The 15,754-nt window shown below is 41.5% G+C and overlaps 1 protein-coding gene and 1 long non-coding RNA gene across 11 annotated transcripts in view; one reads left to right on the forward strand and one right to left on the reverse strand.

The window, feature by feature from the left end:
• BAALC (BAALC binder of MAP3K1 and KLF4) overlaps window positions 1-15,754 on the forward strand; it is a 141,129-nt gene that overhangs the window by 92,157 nt on the left and 33,218 nt on the right. For 3 of the 7 annotated variants that reach the window (XR_008626461.2, XR_010112826.1, XR_010112825.1), the window contains exon 3: window positions 13,688-14,242. The exons of 1 other annotated variant lie outside the window; for it this stretch is intronic. Coding sequence is in view for 1 of the 6 variants with exons in the window: in XM_034966458.3 (XP_034822349.1) it covers window positions 13,688-13,702 (15 nt within the window). In the remaining 5 variants the exon portion in view is untranslated. Of the gene's footprint in view, window positions 1-13,687; window positions 15,514-15,754 lie in introns of those variants that run through there. 3 more of the 7 variants (XR_010112824.1, XR_010112827.1, XM_034966458.3) reach the window with 2 other exon arrangements.
• The window catches only part of LOC129398636 (uncharacterized), a 96,626-nt gene that overhangs the window by 10,834 nt on the left and 70,038 nt on the right, over window positions 1-15,754 (reverse strand). For all 4 annotated transcript variants that reach the window (XR_008626465.2, XR_008626466.3, XR_008626464.3 and 1 more), the window contains one exon: window positions 13,400-13,790. This is a non-coding gene — a long non-coding RNA (uncharacterized LOC129398636). The remainder of the gene's footprint in view (window positions 1-13,399; window positions 13,791-15,754) is intronic.

The following is a 15,754-nucleotide window of genomic DNA, read 5'->3' on the forward strand; positions in this document are numbered from 1 at the left end:
GCCGGGAGACACCCCAACATTCAGGGAGTTGGTGGTGGAGGAAGAGTCAGCAGAGGGTACTGAGAAGTGCTGAGGCAGTTAGGAAGAAAACAGGGAGCTCATTTACTGAAGCCAACATTTAAAAAAAAATGTTTCATGAAGGGAGAAATGGTCAATCACGGTGAATGCTGCCAAAAGGTTAAATCATGTGAGAACAGAGATGTGACTCCAACTAGCACCATGAAGGTGACTGGTGATCGTAACAAGAACAATTCCAGCAGAGAGGTGGTCATAGAGCCAGACTACAGAGGATGATGACGGGAGGGGTGGTGAGGAAGTGGAGGGAATGAAAAAAAACTGTCTTTTGAGAAATGTTGCTATGAAACAAAGCAAAAAAAGGCCAGCAATTGGAGAAAGAGATGGGTCAAGAAGAAGTTGTAAAACGTGGGACATACTAGAGTATGTTTCTCAACAATTGCAAGGATTCCTTAGGGTGAGGTTGAAGCTGGAAGGGTAGGGGCATTATCCACGGAGTAAAAAGTCCTTGAGGAAGTGAGAAGAGAACAGATCCAGGGCGCAGGTAACCACATTGAAATTTAAAACCTCTGTATGATAAACATTCACATAAAGATGAATAACAGTCTATTAGAAGATATCTACAGCCCATGTATCAAAGAGTTAGTATAGTGATATACATTTAAAAAATGAGAATTTCATAAGCAAAAGACAAATGACCAAGAGAGAATAACATGAACAGGCAGGAGGAAAGGTGAATGGCCAAGAAAAATACAAAAAGATCCTCAGTGTCATCAGTAATTAGGCAAATTTGGGTTTAAAAAAAAGAGATGCCACTTTTTAACCTATCTGATTAGCAAAGTTTTTAAAATGTGATAATATCAGTGTTGGGAAGGGTGTGGGAAAGAAGTAATGTCAGACGCTGCTGGTTGAAATGGAATTAGTGATACTATGTTGGATGGTGTAGGGCAGACAAAGCTTTACCTCTACCTTCATAGGAACCCCGGCAGGGCCTGAGAATTAGATTGACACAAAACAGACTAGCAGGAGAGGAACATACAGATTTACTTAATTTTAAGTTTTATGTGAGTTGAGAGACTTTATAAAGAAACGACGGCCCAAAGAAGTTGCAAAATCTCAATGCTTTCCTACTATGTTGGACAAAGTGAGGCAATTGTGAAAAAGTAATTAAAATATACAGGAAAGCTACAGAAAGATAAGAGTTGTTTTAACAAAATTCGATTGTTTACAGAGAATTGTCTCTGTCTCTGGTGATAAAGATATTTCTTTCCTCCTGGTACAGAGAGGGCATCTTTTACATGGGAGTTTTATATGCTTTCAGGAAAAAAAGAGAAGTCAGAAAGTTCTGCTTGAAGAACTGAGCACATTGGCTCATACCTGTAATCCCAGTACTTTGGGAGGCTGAGGCAGGAGGATCACTTGATGCCAGGAATTTAAGAACAGCTTGGGCAACATAGCAAGACCCCATCTCTACAAAAAAAAAAAAAAGAAAGAAAGAAAATTAGCCAGGCATGGTGGTATGCACCTGTATTCCCAGCTACTTGAGAGGCTGAGGCAGGTGTATCACTTGAGCCCAGGAGATCAAGGCTGCAGTGAGCCAAGGTCGTGCCACTGCCCTCCAGCCTGGGTGACAGAGTGAGACTTTGTCTCAAAAAAAAAAAAAGTTCTGTTTGCACCCACTTTTTAAAAGTGCTTTTAGCTCAAAATAACCCTTATGCCAAAATGGCATATTCTGGAAAAGCATATTCTGCCACTCTTCAATGTCAACTTAGCCAACTTATTCAAATTTAAAATGTGTATATTATTTGGCCAAACAATTCCATTTTTAAATATATACCTGTCAAGGGCTGAACTGTGTCCCCGCCAAATTCAAATTCATATGTTGAAGTCCTAACCCCCAATACCTGAGAATGTGACTGACTGTATTTGTAAATAGTGTCTTTCAAGAGGTAAGTAAGGTAAAATAAGGTCATTTGGATGGGTCATAATTCAATATGACCGGTGTTCTTATAAGATTAGGAGATTAGGACAGGCACACACAGAGGGAAGACCATATGAAGACAAAAGAGAAAATGATCACCTACAAACCGAGGAGAGAGGCTTCAGAAGAAACCAACCTTGCCTCAGACTTCTAGCCTCTAGGACTATGAGAAAATAAATTTTTGTTTTTCAAGCCCACCGGTCTGCAATATTTTGTTATGGCAACCCTAGCAATCTAATACAGTACCCTAGAAAAATATCTGCACGTTTTTATGAGGCAGATATTTGTGGGACAGGACTCAGACTTGTAGAACTTGATTCAAAGGAATCAGAATGGCAGAGGACAAAAGAGCACAGGACTACAGCAGACACCACTGGCTCTACCTTCCCTTCAACCCCTTTACTGCATCCATGCTGACTTCTAACTGAGGCACCTGCTGTCTGTGGCCTGAAGTCTTTATCTCACCACTCCCATGGCAGGAGTTGCCAGGGCATTGGCGCTATTGATGCTTATTCATTCCTATCCTCATCCCAGCACCTGTCAATCAGTCAATGACTGATGAGAGCTCCTTCAACCTTGGGTGGGGTAATGCTGAGATACGTATTTTACGCAAGCTCCTAGAGTTTTCCCAGGTGTATTAAGTTCCAGCTACCCAGCATGTAGCTGGTTTAATAATGCATTCCTTTACTGGATGCTTCCTTGATCAATCTCCAGGGTAGAGTCATTGTTGTAGTTGCAGGCTTCTATATAAACAGCATCATTTCTCTTGTCTTTCTTTTTTATTATCATAGTCAAACATCATCTTTTCCACAACTTGGTTTCCACCAGTAGATAGTCCTCCACTTCCTCCCTAGCATGAGATATACATCCCACTGCCACTGGTCTATAAATGTTCTGTTTATGTACATTGTACCACAATAAAAGATGTTAAGACCAATAAATAAGTAAATAAGTGTTCTGTTTTGCTACAGAGGGAATCTCTGATTTATCCCAGATATAAGAAGTTACTTGGAAAGGAGCCCCAAGAGATATCTTAACAGAAGTCACAAACTACATGCTTTCAGGGTACAGGCAGGTGATATAAAGGGATGCTGTAGGGCATTGTGAGTAGTGGGAGCTGGGACGAGAAGGAAAATGCATACACACTTAAGAGCACCACACAGTGAGCCTGTCACTCTCCCTGATGAAGAAAGATATTTGCAATAGCTGACTCAACTAAAAATTGTTAAGATGGCGCTTCAGGAAATGTGGTGCCCAGTACAGATTTACTGACTAATTGAGATTTCATAATCAGTAGTTGCTTGGGATGCCAGAAAAGTCTTCCATTGTCAGTGAGCCCTCTGCTCCATAGCTCCACTTCATCACTTTGCATTTCCTTCTCAGGCCTCTACCATCTCACTTCTGATTCCACTACTCCAACTGAAACTACACTCTAGGGTCACGAATACTCTAATTGCCAAAGTCAATGACACCATCTAAGTCCTCATCCTGCTGGACCTCTCTGCATCTGTTAAAATAAATTTTCATTTTTAAAGCCCACTGTTCTGTGGTATTTTCTTAGGGCAGCCCTAGGATGGGTTTCCTCAAAGTTTTGTCAACTTTTGCATTTGGAAATGCTACCCTGCTTTTGGTCACCCCCTTCTTTCTGATTCTACTCTTTGTCAGTCTCCTTTGCCGATTCCTCTTCCTCTGCCTGTCCCTTAATTTCTGGTATTCCTCAAGGTTCCCTTTTCAACCTTTCCTCTTCAGACTCTACCCAGTTTTCCTTAACAAGTTCATCTGATCCCATGGCCTCAACAATTTAGATGCTATTTCCACTCTATCCCAAGCTCCTATGCCATATTTCCAAATGACCATTGCACACCTCCCCTTGGATGGCCTGTGTGGCAGGGATTTTGTACCTATTCTCTAAAGCCCATTCTCTTCCTTCCTAGGAACCCAGCTTGGCTGTATTTCCCAAGTTCCCTTGCAGTGAGCTCCCAAATTATTTCAGCAATATTTGATTCTTCTTAAATTACTTCAAAATGTCTCACAATTTGAATTGTTATGGTCTCCCACGGGAGACCATAAAAACCAGCAGCAGAAAAAAATTATGCTTAATTCTCTTGGGAATGTGCATCTGATGTGATTAGACAATGGCTCGCCCAGGTTTTTGTTTTGTTTTGTTTTGTTTTGTTTTGTTTTGTTTTTTTAGCTCAGCATAGAGCTAAGGCTAGGAGTACTTAAGCCAGAGGGAGCTTTGCAATTTCAGTTTCTTAGATGGGTGTTCTCCAGGTAGAGCTCCACCTTAAAAGGAAAAGGGGTAAATGATAGTGCCCTTTCTGAGCCAAATAGACTTTTTCATAACATTGTCATGTGCTTGGAAGATAGCTGAAAATTTGTTTGCCTTTTAAATTTGATTCCATTATCCAGAGACTCCCTCCCTCTGTTCTAATAAATACATCAGCTACGGGATGGCCTGTGAAGCAAGGTATGGCAGCCAGCCTTCACAGGCTTCAGGTACAGAAGACCAATCCTAACTGGATGTTTCATGGCTCTGTGCCTTGGGGCAAATTGTGGAGTCTCTCAGGGCTCACCTCCATCAGTGAAAATAATACCATCTTTTTGAGGGTGTATTGTGAAGATAAAGGGAGATAACAAATGTGGATAACATGGTGTCTGCCACCTGATTATAATTATCGCCATGCGTCAGATACTATACTAGATGCTTCGCACACTATCTCATCAATCATACAGTCCTGCCAGGTAAGGCTTCTCAGCCCCCGCTTTACAGATGAGGAAATGGAGACTTAAAGGCCCAAGGCCGACCAGGCATGGTGGCTCACGCCTGTAATCCCAGCACTTTGGGAGGCCCAGGAGGGCAGATCACCTGATGTCAGGAGTTCAAGACCAGCCTGGACAACATGGTGAAACCCCTGTCTTTACTAAAAATACAAAAATTAGCCAGGCGTGGTGGCACATGGCTGTAATCTCAGCTACTCGGGAGGCTGAGGCACAAGAATCGCTTGAACCCGGGAGTCGGAAGTTGTGGTGAGCTGAGATGGCGCAACTGCTCATCAGCCTGGGCAACAGAGTGAGACTCTGTCTTAAAAAATAAAAACAAACAAAACCAAAACAAACACAGCTAGCAAATTGCAGAGTTGGGATTTGAACCCATGTCTGCCTGTCTATGAAAACCCATGTTCTGTCTGTTAAACCATGAGTAAGTGCTCCATAAATATTCATTTCCTTTTTGTCACTATGCAAGTAACTTCACAGCCCTTTGTATAGCATCACATCTTGGCACTTCCAAGTTGTCAGTGCCTCTCTAGGATCAATTATAGCACCCTAGACACAATTATGCAAAATTTCAGCTTTGTTTCTTTTTTTTCTTAACAGTAATAAAGCAGTAGCAGTCTTTCCAGTTGTGCCACAATATTAAAATTCATTTGAAGGTAATACTAATAAATTTGTTTTTTTTTCTAAAACATATTACAAATCTAAGCATTATCTAGGTACCATAGTAATCACTTTTTCCTCTTCCTTCTTGAATAGGAAAGTGAAGGCCTGAGCTAGCTGGGTCTCCAAAGAGAAAGGAAATGCAAATATAGGAGGTATACAATGTCTTGTACTCATTGGCCTCTTAACTATTGCCTGTGGAAAGCAACAAATATAATTATTTTCTAGTTTTAAAAAATAACAGGTGGAGGCCAGGTACAGTGGCTCACACCTGTAATCCCAGCACTTTGGGAAGCCGAGGTGGATGGATCACCTGAGGTCAGGAGTTCAAGACCAGCCTGACCAATATGATGAAACCCTGTCTCTATTAAAAATACAAAAATTAGCCAGGCATGGTGGTGTGCGCCTGTAGTCCCAGCTACTCAGGAGGCTGAGACAGGAGAATTGCTTGAACCTGGGAGGCAGAGGTTGCAGTGAGCCGAGATCGCATCACTACACTCCAGCCTGGGCAAGACAGTGAGACTCCACCTCAAAAAAAAATAATAAAATTAAAAAATAACAGGTGGAAAGAATTATGATTGTATAGCACACTGACTGGCAATATGGCTGCACATTGGAATCACCTGAGGAGGTTTAAAAACTATTGCTGCCTGGGTCCCACCCCCTAGAGATTCTGGCTTAACTGGTCTGGGGTACAACCTAGAATCAAGATGTTTAAAAATTCCCCAGATGGTCCTGATGTACAGCCAGGTTTGAGAATCACTGGCTCAGCAGATCACAGATGGAATTCATGTCTCAAAAATTCCATAAGGCAGCCTTAAGTCAGACTTCCTGGGTTGAATGCCAGCTACACCACCTACTAGGTTTGTAACCTTGGCAAGTCATTTCAGTTCCCCATGTTCCCTTTTGCCCATTTAGAAAATGAGGCTCAAAATATCTCATGATATCGGGAGGATTTAGTAAGGATATATTGATAAAGCACTTAGCACAGTCTCTAGCATAGGAAGGTAAACACAAGGTTATTATTGTTGAACTGTGATTCAGCCCTGAAATTTTCAGGACATGAGCAAGCCTGGCATAGAAAATTCAGCTCTCAAGGGTAAATGTACCAGAAGGCTGGCCCTTTATTTAAGTACTTTGTTCTCATCCACCACAAAATGAACCTGTTTTCAAGATAAGCACTTCTTGTCTAACACAAAATGGACCTTAGACATCCCTGGGGTGAGGAAAGTAATATCTTCAAGAAACCATCCTAAGGAGCATGTACTTGTTGGTTCTGGGAAGAAGCACTGACTCCAGATAATGTAGAGGAAGAAATCTCTTTAGTTGGTTTGGGCTCTAGGAACTTTATGATGTCCCTTTAAACTTGACATCTTTCATTTGCAGACTCTTTGGCGGGTAGTTTTCCCCAAACTGGTAATCGGCAAGTGGGACATGATTTTGGATGTAAAGATGTGATTTGTTAGGAGTTGTAGGGCAGTGAATTTGGGGCTTTCACATCTTTCCTTTGTACAGATAAACTGCCTAAAAGTTAGCATCAAATATACAATGTTGTTCTCCAGGCAGACATAATACTCATACCCAGCAGTGTGACAAGGCCAGCAACACTCCCTGTAGATCCAGGAAAGACTCAAGTAAATATGTATATTCAAATACATCAATTGAGTGGGCAAAGAAAGTTAAATTAAATCCCTTTAAACAAGAGATGCTTCTAAAACAGTTTTTTATTTGAGATCTTCGAAAGACAAAGAATGGGAGTTAGAGTTTTTATTTATTTATTTATTTATTTTATTTTTATTTATTTATTTTTGAGACAGAGTTCTGGTCTTGTTGCCCAGGCTGGAGTGCAATGGCGTGATCTCGGCTCTCCACAACCTCCGCCTCCTGGGTTCAAGCAATTCTCCTGCCTCAGCCTCCTGAGTAGCTGGGATTACAGGCATGCGACACCACACCCGGCTAATTTTGTATTTTTAGTAGAGACAGGGTTTCTCCATGTTGGCCAGGCTGGTCTTGAATGCCCAGCCTCAGGTGATCCTCCCACCTTGGCCTCCCAAAGTGCTGGGATTACAGGCGTGAGCCACGGCGCCCGGCCAAGTTTTTATTTTTAAAGGATCCCTCTGACTACTGTTAGCAGAAGTAGATGGATTTGGGATACATTTTAGAGGTTGAACTGACAGAACTTGCTGTTTTGGCCTGGAATTGGTACAGAGAGCAGATGAGAAAATCAAAGAGGATTCCTAGATATTTGGTTGATGTCATTTTGTGGGAAATAGAAGGTATGGGGAAGAATAGGTTTGGGAGAGAAAATCAACAGTTCTCTTTGGGCCTAGGCACAGTGGCTCATGCCTATAATCCCAACACTTTGGGAGGCCGAGGCAGATGCCTCGAGACCAGCCTGGGCAACATGGTGAAACCCTGTCTCTACAAAAAACAGAAAAGGAAAAATTAGCTGGGTGTGGTGGCATGCACCTATAGTCCCAGCTACTTGAGAGGCTGAGGTAGGAGGATCACCTGAGCCCAGGAATTTGAGGCTGCAGTGAGCCATGATCATGACACTGCACTCCAACTTAGGTGACAGAGTGAGACCCTATCTCAAAAAACAAACAAAAAAGAATTCTGTTTGGGCATGAAAGTGTTTAATGTTTATTGGGCATTTGGGTGGAGATGTCGAGTAGGCAGTTGGAAATTCAAGTCTGTAGCTTAGGGATGAGAGCAGGTGGTCTCTCAGCAGTCATTGGCAATACATGATTCGTGGGACTGCAAGAGCTCAACACGGGAGAGAATATAAAGAAGCCCTTTCCCCTCATTCTGTAGATGAGGGAACTATGCTCAGAATAGACGTATCTGTTTTCACAGTGAATCAGCAATAGAATCAGGATTAGAATCCAAATCTAATACCACTGAGGGATTCCAAGGTGCAGGACTTGCAGTGCTAAAACCATGGAAGTTCCAGGCAGCCAAGGAGGGTTGATCACCCTATTCCTAGGCCAGTGATTACCTAACCATTTTCTCCTTTGGCAACCTGGAAGTGATTGATTGCTGTGAGTGCTTTGTTTATTCTTGTTTTCAAGAGAAGATTGTTTTCATTCTTTTCTATGTCAATGAAATATTGTGTTCATTTGGAAGAAGACTTAGCTTTTACGGAGAGGAAATTACAAAGTGGTAATTACCATGTTTTCTTGCTCCTCCTGGAATAATCAGAGCAAGAAAGACAATATTTTTGATGGTGGCACACGATTAACTCTCAAGACAAAGCTGAAATCTCAGCTGGAGGAAGAGGGGCAGGAGAGAATAAAGTGCCTCAAACTGAGCTCAGCATCTCCCTGAACTCAGCCACTCCTCCTGACTCTTCTGTTTATGTTGCTATCACATCTTTTCTCTCCCCTTTATCTCTCCCTTCCTGATACCACTCCAGTTTCTTAGTTCTATAAATTTGTCCTCATCAACATGCCTTGCATCTGACATTCAATGACCCACTATACACAAAATTGCTCAAAACAGAAACTCTGGAGTCACCCTTGACCTTCCTTTCTCCCTCTCTGATGGAATCTTTTCTCCCACACTTCCCAAATGCCTTTTATACCTGTCTTTTCCTCTCATGTCTCACAACCACCACCTTAGCACAGGCCACCAAAACCCCTGGATTTCTATAGAAGTCTACTGCGTTCTTTATCTCCCACTTTGCCTCTAATCCAGGCTCCACACTGATGACAAAATTATCTTTTTAAAATGCAAATCTGATTATAGCACTTGCTGCCTTCATCATTAATGCTTTTTAAATTTTAAAATTTTTATTTATATATAATAGTTGTACATATTTTGGGAACGCCAGTGCTATTTTGATGCCTGTCTTCAATGTCTAATGATCAAATCAGGGTCATTGGAATATCCTTCACCTCAAACATTGATCTTTTCTTTGTGTTGGGAACATTACAATTCTTCTCTTCCAGCTATTCTGAAATACACAATAAATTATTGTTAAATATAATATCCCTACTGTACTATCAAATATCAGGACCTATGCCTTTTCTCTAACTGTATTTTTGTACCTGTTAAGATTTAGACTTTACTAAGACTGGCTTCCTCCATATTTACTTCAAAATCTGGCTCCTTCCATCACTTCCAGTCAGTTTCTATATTCAGATCAGATCTTTTTGGATCCTCTCATTGGGAAGACGGGAGATCGTCTTATGTTCGAGGTTGCTTTGCTTGTGGCAGTGATTCAGTGCCTGAATGTAAAGGAAACATCTCTCATTCCTCTCAGCTGGGATCCCTACCTTCAGTCACCCTCGCTGCAGTTCAGCCTATCCTGCTGCACAGCGAGAGGAGTGGCTGTGGTGTGCTGGGAGTATTGATCTTGGAGTCAAGAGACTCCAGTAGAATTCTAGCTCTGTCACTTTCAATCCGTCTGACTTTGGGCAAATCATTTAACTTGTCTGAACTTCATTTGCCTAATCTGTAAAATGAAGGCACTCCATAAATGTTAATTAAAACTGAAACTTCCTTGCTCTAAATTTTTAGTAACTCTCATTGCCGGACTTACCCAATTTCTCAGTCTGGCTGTTTTTCAAAACCCTCCCTCTGTCTGCAGCTTTAACCAACTTGCACATACTTTGTGCTACACACCAGGCTACTGGCAGCCCTCTGGACACCCATCACACTGTGCCTTAGGCAAAAATGTCCACTGGAGCATCCCTCTCGTCACTGTTGTCACACTCATTCACCTTCTGAGGTTCAGTTCCATTGCTACCTCATTCTGCAATGAAACTTTTCTTAATCCCTCAACCAAATGTAATCTCTCCCTCTGCTAAATGCCCCATCTCTCTATATATAGTTTATGGTACCAATCTATTCATGTTATAGAAGTTCCTGTGCTTGTCTAGTAAGTGATTAGGATCCTCCACTTTATTGTAAGGACCTTAGCATCATAGGACACATTATGTTGAGCATTCTATGTCCTCAACAATTATTTATTAAAGTACTTATGGGACAAGGGCATTAGCAAAATCCATCATCTAAATGCCTAATTAGGAATCTATTAATTCATTTGTTCACTTATCAAGCATTCACTGAGTGTTTTTTTAAGTCCTGGAGATTTATAGAGAATTTTAGACAGAGTTCCAACCTTGAATGATCTCATAACATAATCAGACAGCTAAAATATAATGTGATAAATACATAACAGGAAATCAGCAGATAAATAAACATGATTACAAATACTTTATTTTATTGATTATAGTGAAATGCCTCAAAAAATTCCATTTTAGTCTTTGTAAAGTCCTACAGTTTAGATACACAAACCCATGCATGTCTGCTTAGGCAGAAGGAGCAGGGAATTACTATTTGTTGAATGCCTATTAGGTGCTGTATTAGCTCTTGTACTGCTATAAAGAATACCTGAGGCTGGGCAATTTATAAAGAAAAGAGGTTTAATTGGCTCATAGTTCCACAGGCTGTACAGGAGGCATGGCAGGGGAGGCCTCAGGAAACTTACAATCATGGCAGAAGGTGAACAGGAAGCAGGCACATTGAACATTGCTGGAGCAGGAGGAAAAGTGGGGTGGGGAGGTGCCACACACTTTTAGACAACCAGATCTCACGAGAACTCTATCATGAGAACAGCTCTAGGGAGACGGTGATAAACCATTAGAAACCACCCCCATGATTCAATCACCTCCCACCAGGTCCCACCTCCAACATAACAGATTACATTTCAACATGAGATTTGGGTGGGGATACAGATCCAAACCATATCCGGTGCCAAGCAATATATACACATTATTTCATTGTCAGAGGTATTGTGGGATATTGCTATAATCCCCACTTTACAGCTGAGGAAACTTAGATTAAGAATTGTCACATAACTTGTGTAAGGCCTTACAATTAGAAGTCCTGAGTCAGTTTTTAAACCCAGGACTCTTTGATATCAACTGGCCTGTGACATCAACTTTTTAGACGACAACCAGACAGCAACTTGAGGGCCTGCGGGTAGTCTGTCCCAGGAACTTGAGCTACTGATTTGGAACTACAGGAATTTGCTTCTTGGCCAGAAGACTTAGATATCAAAGGGACCAGGGATATTTGGCCAGGCTAAGATAAGATTTAGAGGAATCATTCAACCAGGAAATATGGTAAGATAGTCCAGGTGACAACTCAGGAAAGAATTGCCACTTTGAAGCCGGAACACAAAACCCTCTCCCTGAAGTTCTATCTTTGAAAACTTCACCTCTTTTGAAGCACCCTCCAAGGGAAAGGAGCCAAGGGCTGCTCCTGTTCTATGTTTTATCTGCTAACCTCAGCTTCCACTCAGTCACCTCATTAGAACAATGGAATGTGGTGAAACTGTAAGCACAGAATGATGAAGGTGGGAGTGCCGTCAGGAGGAACACCACGCTGTGATTTCCAAGAATGTAGAAAAAGAAGCTAACATTCTCAAGACTTTGTGGAAAGATTAAGGAGACAGCTTTCTAGGGGGAAAAAATGCAATAATTCCTCTAACAGATGTGTTTGCCACAAAATAGATAGAAACAAATTGTATTGTATAATGCGAAAATGCTTTCAAATATTTGTACAAAAAAAGTGAGGTGGTAAATAACAGACTTTGCTATTCTTCTGTCTTTACTCAAAGATCTCTAAATTCCACTAAAGTTATGTTTTCCACTGTAGAGGGCAGAGCTATGGCCAGACAAGGCTCCTTCTGCATTCAAATTGAAAAGTGGCGAGAACTGTGCTTATTTCTGCAGCTGGTGCTAATATCAGTCCATAGACTTAGGTGTTCAAGAAATGCAAAAATTTGAGTTTTATAACTCAAAATCTACCATAGTCTTCATTCTTCCAGGTGAAAGAAACTTAATCTCAGCCTATTTAGGGTTTCTGCTCTTCCTAAGAGTTATATCTTTGTACCAGGAATACCAAAAGGCTGGGGTGGGAGTGCACACGAGAGACAGTATCCAGACATCTGTCCCTATCCATCCACACTGCCATCCACTGAGGTAGACTTTGGTCTGCATGATGACTCATTCCAGTCTGCAAGGTCCTTTCCTATCCAGTGGTTTTCTTACACTCTTGTAGGTGCACAGGAAACATTTTGTGGCTTCCAAGCCACACTGGGTCCAGGAAAGCAACCCCGTGCTTCTAAGACCCTATCTGCTTCCATGCAGTTTGGGGGCCTATGAAGTTATTCCATTTCCCTGTGCTATGCAGGGCTGCAATAGCCTCTGCTGTTCAGGCCCTTTAGCCAGGACCAACCACACTGCCCCTTCTCCATGGATATTTTCCCTCCCTTCTGGGGACTCACTTGGGAAAGCACTTCTAGTACCCTCACTGTCTTACCCCAATCTTCCAAATCTATCTTGAGATTCTCTTGCTCTCCTCTCCCTCTCAGGACCACACATTTAAAACTCCAAAACCAAGTGGATAATCTGTGACTGGAAGGAGAGAGGGAGGTCACGGGGTAGCAGAAAGTATGAGGGGGAAGGACCAGGTAGGTCTTGTCTCAAAATGGCACTCACAGTTTTCTGTTTTGTTGTTGAGTCTAAATGATCCTCTCTCCCCAAAACAAACAAAAAATATGTTTTTTAAAATTTAAGGACATATTTCAAACTGTTTATAGCCCAATTCATTTAGCTTTGATGATCTCTCCTATTTCTGACAGTTACAAATGCAAATGTTCTCTTTGGGAAATCAAATGTTACTTTGAGTTCCTGGGATGTTTATGCAGAGCTATCAGAGAGGGAGGCAGTTTATGACATGGGAACCCAAACTTAGCCAGGGGTAGGGGGGCACATTTTCCTCACACTCTAAGACAGGGCTAATAGCTATAATTTCACCTGCATTCCTGGATAGCAGCCCTTTCTTGCCCCAGGCTCTGACACGATGCCTCCCAGGATAAGGGTCTGATAACAGACCTGGCTATACAGGAAAGCAAAGTAGGTCATCCTAGTTAAGTGATTTGAGGGCAATTACCTTCCATTTGAGGATGCCGCCTGCTCCAGGCATCTTCTTTACCAGCTCACTGTGGGCTCTCCCCTTCCTCTGGGGAAAATTTGTTTCATCAAGGTTATTTCTTTGTTTTAGAAAGCATAGATTTGAAGACACTGCCTTGACTCCATACAGACAGAAAGCCCTTCCAGGCGGCTTTTGATTTTTCCTGGTACCTGCAGACTGCAGGGCAACCAAAGGAACTGGGATGCTTGCAGAGTGTTCTCTATTCATTCACAGAGTCTTCCCACCTCTTTTCTCCCTTCTCCACAGCAAGTCCTCTTCTGAATCCTCATTGCCAAATATCTGCATGTTGTTATGGAGCTGTCTCAGCACGGGGTCTTTGACGCCTGTATCCTCACACCCTTAGAAGATCCTGAGAAAGGAAGATAACGTGAGAAACTTCAATGTCTTCCTGCCATAAGCAATGTCTTCCTGCAATCAGCTTCCAACTGTATGCATCCAAAGGTGGTAGAATTTGTTAGCTCTTTTTTCCTTCTCAGCAAATTTTAGTTACAAGCTGGAGCATAATTTTCTTACCTTTTATGAAGTCCTTCAGAACTATAGGTGTTGAAACAAAGTGCTGAAGATATTCTTCATTGGAAAACAATTTCTAACCCACTCCAGTTTCAAGAGGAGCCCTGGGAAACACACAAAGACTGAAAATTCCCTTATTCACCTGCCAATTTCTCCATTTACTAAGGAGGTAACCTGGAGAAAATGGTTTGAGTCTTTGTGCTCAGTTCCTACTCGGAATTCAAGTTGGAGAGAACAATGTTGATTACATTTCTAGCAGCAGCAAATACAATGGGAAGTAAAGCTCTTTTGGTATGTGTCAGGGTAATTTTTATCATAAACAATTGGGTTGTCACACATTAGTCATACGTAAGTATTAGATCCATAATAATGTGTTCATTCTCCAACTTTGACATTTAACATTAAGTTTAGAATAGAGATTTTTCAACCATAGCTGCACATTAGAATAATCTGGGGATTTTTAAAGCAATAGTTAAGCCACACACAATCTCAGAGATTCTGACTTAATTGCTTTGGGGTGAAAGTCAAGGTGTCAGCATTGTATTAAAATCTTCACAGGTGATTCTAATCTGAAGCTGGGGTGTGGAACCACTAATAGAGAGAACATAATGCAGGCTTTGGGGTTGGACAGACTTTGGTTCAAATCCCTGCTCTACCACTAATTGGTTGTGTGATTTGGGGGGAATTACTTAATGATTTTAAGCCTAAATTTCCTCCTCTGTCAAAAGGAAGATGGAGTAGTCATATAGTTTGAATATATGTCCCCATCAAATCTCATGTTGAAATTTAATCCCCAAGCTGGGAGGTGGGCCTGGTGGGAGGTGTTTGGGTCATGGGAGTGGATTCCTCATGGCCTGGTGCTGTCCTTGAGCTAGTGAGTGAGTTCTCACAAGAGCTGGTTGTTTAAAAGTGTGGCACCTCCCGCAATCACTGCTGCTCCTGCTTCATCTTCTGCCATAAGTAAAAGCTCCCTGAGGCCTCCCCAGAAGTGGAGCATATGCCAGCAACATGCTTGTACAGCTTGCAGAACCATGAACCAACTGAACCTCTATTCTTTAAAAGTTACCCAGTCTCAGGTATTTCTTTATAGCAACACAAGAACAGCTTTATACAGGTAGTGTTTAAGGGGCGGTATTAAAGATTAAATGAGGTAACCGGCATATGTAAAACATGAATTGCCTGGCACAGAATAGGTATGCTATAAATATAGGTGCTCATCCTCCCCTTTTATACTTGATCATTTTTAAGATTCAAGTGCTAATCCTTGAGGGAAACGGGGGAAACCCTATGGACCTAGTGCTTGGAATTGAAGTGAAGGTAGATTTGGTGTTGATCAAAGTAGAGAATAAGGAGGATGAGGTCAAATCTCAATTTTCTCTGTGATGAATAATCATACAAGGGTTGCAAATCACAGTTCCATAATCGCAGCTCTCAGAACATTCTGGTACAGTTTCCTTTTTTAAAATTAAACCTTCTGGTATCATACTGTAGAATCTATATTTTAAATTTAATATTCAATAAAGTTTTCCTGAGGTGTTTTCAGATATGAAAAATCACTTGGATATTCTGTTCCATGCACTTTATTTGTTCTCTAATATTGGCTATTAGTAGGAAATTTACAACTTCACACTTGTATTTACAACATTCACAAAAGATAATTTATTGAAGATACTCCACCTGTTCCTCCTAAACTCCTATTTTGCCCCCGTGTTGTGCTGAACCCTTATTAACCTCAACAAAGAAGCTTCCATGTTTAAGAGGCCAAAGAAGAGACCCTGAGCCAGGACATGAGACATGGGGTTT

The sequence above is a fragment of the Pan paniscus genome, chromosome 7, assembly GCF_029289425.2.
Source record: "Pan paniscus chromosome 7, NHGRI_mPanPan1-v2.0_pri, whole genome shotgun sequence".
Lineage (NCBI taxonomy): Eukaryota > Metazoa > Chordata > Mammalia > Primates > Hominidae > Pan > Pan paniscus.